General features: G+C 28.2%; 1 protein-coding gene across 1 annotated transcript; it reads right to left on the minus strand.

The window, feature by feature from the left end:
• Positions 1–206: 206 nt before the first annotated feature.
• LOC111887671 (xyloglucan endotransglucosylase protein 1) lies at positions 207–1,543 on the minus strand. The gene is made up of 3 exons (XM_023883847.3): positions 1,229–1,543; positions 933–1,126; positions 207–712 (listed from the first exon to the last, which is right to left on the minus strand). The coding sequence occupies exons 1-3, from the start codon at positions 1,514–1,516 to the stop codon at positions 340–342; spliced, it is 855 nt and encodes a 284-aa protein (XP_023739615.1). The 5' UTR covers positions 1,517–1,543; the 3' UTR covers positions 207–339.
• Positions 1,544–3,276: the final 1,733 nt, after the last annotated feature.

Genomic DNA, 3,276 nt, shown 5'->3' on the forward strand with positions numbered 1-3,276 from the left:
ACCTTACAATCCAAAATGTCCTTTTCAATTCATCACGCCCAAGCATACGAACACAATTGCAAGATAATCTCGGCAATTGTCGTGACAAATATATTTGTGGTTGTGTTTTGATTTTTTCTTTTATTTGTAAAAAGATGAATTTAAACACAAATATAATCAATACCATATTACGATCATGACTTCTAAGTCAACATGAGTGATCGGTATCATTTAAAATAACTTGATGACATATATAAAATTATGTGTCACTATCCTTGTATTATATTTACATCAAATTATATTTGAAAATATGTGATATTTACATATACTCTTTATTTCTCCATCATTTCATCAGCTTTTTCATGTGTATTTGCATTCACTAGGAACCCCTTGAGGAAATCGTTTAGTATCAGTGCAATAGTTATAAATCATGTACTTCATTTGCACCGATTTCAGTTTTTCTAAACTTGAGCTATTCAAGGATTCTGTTATCCATGCTTCGTGAGAACATGAATACGAATAAGGTTGTTCGCATACTTGTATCCCAAAATTTCTATAGGATGCAGTAAAGGGTGCTTGGGTCCAATCTGTCTTCACAAGACCACCTCTCGTTGCCCAATCCTCAGCGTCCCAAAGACTAGAGAAGATCCACATCGGTTGTTTATTAGGGAAAGTAATATTGTACGTTTCCAAATTCTTGAATTGTCTTATGGGAGTTCCATCAACAAACCATCTGCATTGAGTACAAGTAACTAAAGTAAAACGATCATAAAATTAAGTAATTAAACAAACTTATATTATGTATGAAAATTTGTACGAAAAAAACACCATTTGGCCATCAATTTTTTTTTATTGTTTCCAATACCTATTTGAATGCCTAAAGTGTTTGGTGACGTACATGTGTGTCACATGCAAACCATAAGATGTTAAGAGTCGAGATAAAGAAATCATACATGATGTTTTCAGGGTTCCATAAGATAGAGTACGTGTGAAAATCCATAGTGGGGTCAAACCAAAGATAAAATTGTTGCTCTCTATTGCCTGTGCCTTGAACGAAAACATTGGTATGAAGAATATAAGGATCTCCACTAAGGTTACCAAGAAATTCAAAATCAATCTCGTCATGAGTTGACCCGAGTGAAGACAACTGCAAACAAACCAATTTTATTAGTATTTCACAAACTTCACCTCATCATTTTATTCAAAAAAGTAGAAGACGATAAATTAAAGACAAAAAGAAACTATATACATAAAATGAAGTGACAGTGCCAGCAGAATTGCCAGGAACGAGTTTCATCTGGATATCGATATTTCCAAACAAAGATTGGTTCTTGGACTGAAAACCCGATCCAGAAGTCTTATCTAGTGATAACGTGAGTAGTTGACCGTTATCCAAGATCTTCCCTCGTCCATCTCCCCATGTGATGTCGAATTCTTGGCTGAAGTTTCCAGTGGTTGTTGATGATGCCTTTGTAATCTTCATAAGAAAGGAAACAACTATCGAGATTATCACAGCTTTTCGAGCCATATATAACATTTTTGGTCTTTTGAATAGAAAAAAAGTTTTTTTTTTTTTTGGTGGTTGTGTTATGAAGTTAAAATATGATGTATAGAATTTATATAGTAATGGGGCTACAAGGGTGATTAATGAGAGATGTGTGAATGAAAAGACCACTTGAGGAGTTGGGGGTGTAAGATGAAGTGGTTGAGAAAAATACATGGGGGCTTGGTTGAGGAAATATATCATTTTTCTTCAATCATTTAATTATAATTTTACATAAAAATTACGTAATTATCTTTTGCATGTGACTATATTTACAACTTGATGATCCTGATTTAAATGTAAAATTTACAACTTCATGATCTTAATTGATTTAAATATACAAAATTCTTTTTTTATTAAACGTTATTATTAAAAATCCTCAAATTGTCAAACATCTTGAATTATGTCAAAATATTAATTTTTAATAAGATAAAAAATTATTTTGATATTAATATTGGTAAAAAGGACAAATTTAGACAAAATAAGAGGTTTTAAGTATTAGCTATTAACTAACAACTTTCGGACGTGGCACTGTAAAATTGGTTTTTTAGATTCTCATATAACTTATTTTGTAACTTTCATACAACCGTTTGTAAACTTTTTTTTTTATATATATATAACATGTTTAAAACATTTCATAGACTTTTTTATAACCTATTTATATATTTTTTTATAACATTTAATATTATTTTTGTTAAAATACGTCATATAATAGCGTAAAAAAGGTTTAAACGTTGTATTAAAAATTCATAAAACAAATTATAAGCTTCATAGTTAAAATATATAAAAAAGTTGTAAGTGTTTTTTAAATATGTATAAAATATTTTTGTTTGAAATCCATTGTATGATAGTGTAGAAAAAATTAAAATATTATAACCTAAGATTAAAATGTCGTATTTAAAAAAATATAAAACAAGTTGTAATGTATGGATGAATTCTAAAAAAAGTCATACAAAGGTTTAGAAATTAAGAAAATTATAAATTAAACTAAGAAAAATTTTAAAAGGTTGTAAAAATTCTAAAATGTCTTTAAAAACTTGTAGAAAGATAAATTCTTTTGATGAAAAATAAAAATTTAAATTAAACTAACTTTGAAATGAATTCGTAAAACATTTAGAAAAAATCTCTTTGACAAATTCAGTGATAATTAAAACCTCTCATAAGCATTTTAGAATTTTTTAGGTGTGATCTGCGTAAATTCTGAAGATACTCCTATGAAATCCCATTCTATAGGTTATACTTCCGATTTCATAACTCATCTCTGAGAAGTCTAATTTCACACATAACCCCTAAAATATTTTATGTATTTTGACAAAATTATACAATTTCTACTTTCTGTACTACGAAATACGACATCAGTAGTATAAAAATAAGATAAGATTTTAAATCTTTCTATAAACTGTTTTTTTTTGTTACTTTGTTAAAGAATACAAAAAAAAATCCCAAAAGATGTCTTATAAAAACCAAGAAAACATTTCCAACTCAGTTTTTTTTCTTCTATCGATGGGTAGTCATAGACAGAAAATAATCAAACTTAATATGTTAGACTTTTAGTAAAGAATTACGGTGTGAAATTTCCCACAAATATTATTTTCCTTAATCAGTTATATTTGGTGAAATTAAAGACAAGTTTGGAAGATAAATCTAACAACATCCTAAATTGGGTATATTATTGAAATAGTTAATGAGATTGATGTAAAACAATTTAAAAATGGGTATTTTAAGGGTCTCAAATATTAGACACACACACACAC

This window comes from Lactuca sativa, chromosome 7, assembly GCF_002870075.4.
Source record: "Lactuca sativa cultivar Salinas chromosome 7, Lsat_Salinas_v11, whole genome shotgun sequence".
Lineage (NCBI taxonomy): Eukaryota > Viridiplantae > Streptophyta > Magnoliopsida > Asterales > Asteraceae > Lactuca > Lactuca sativa.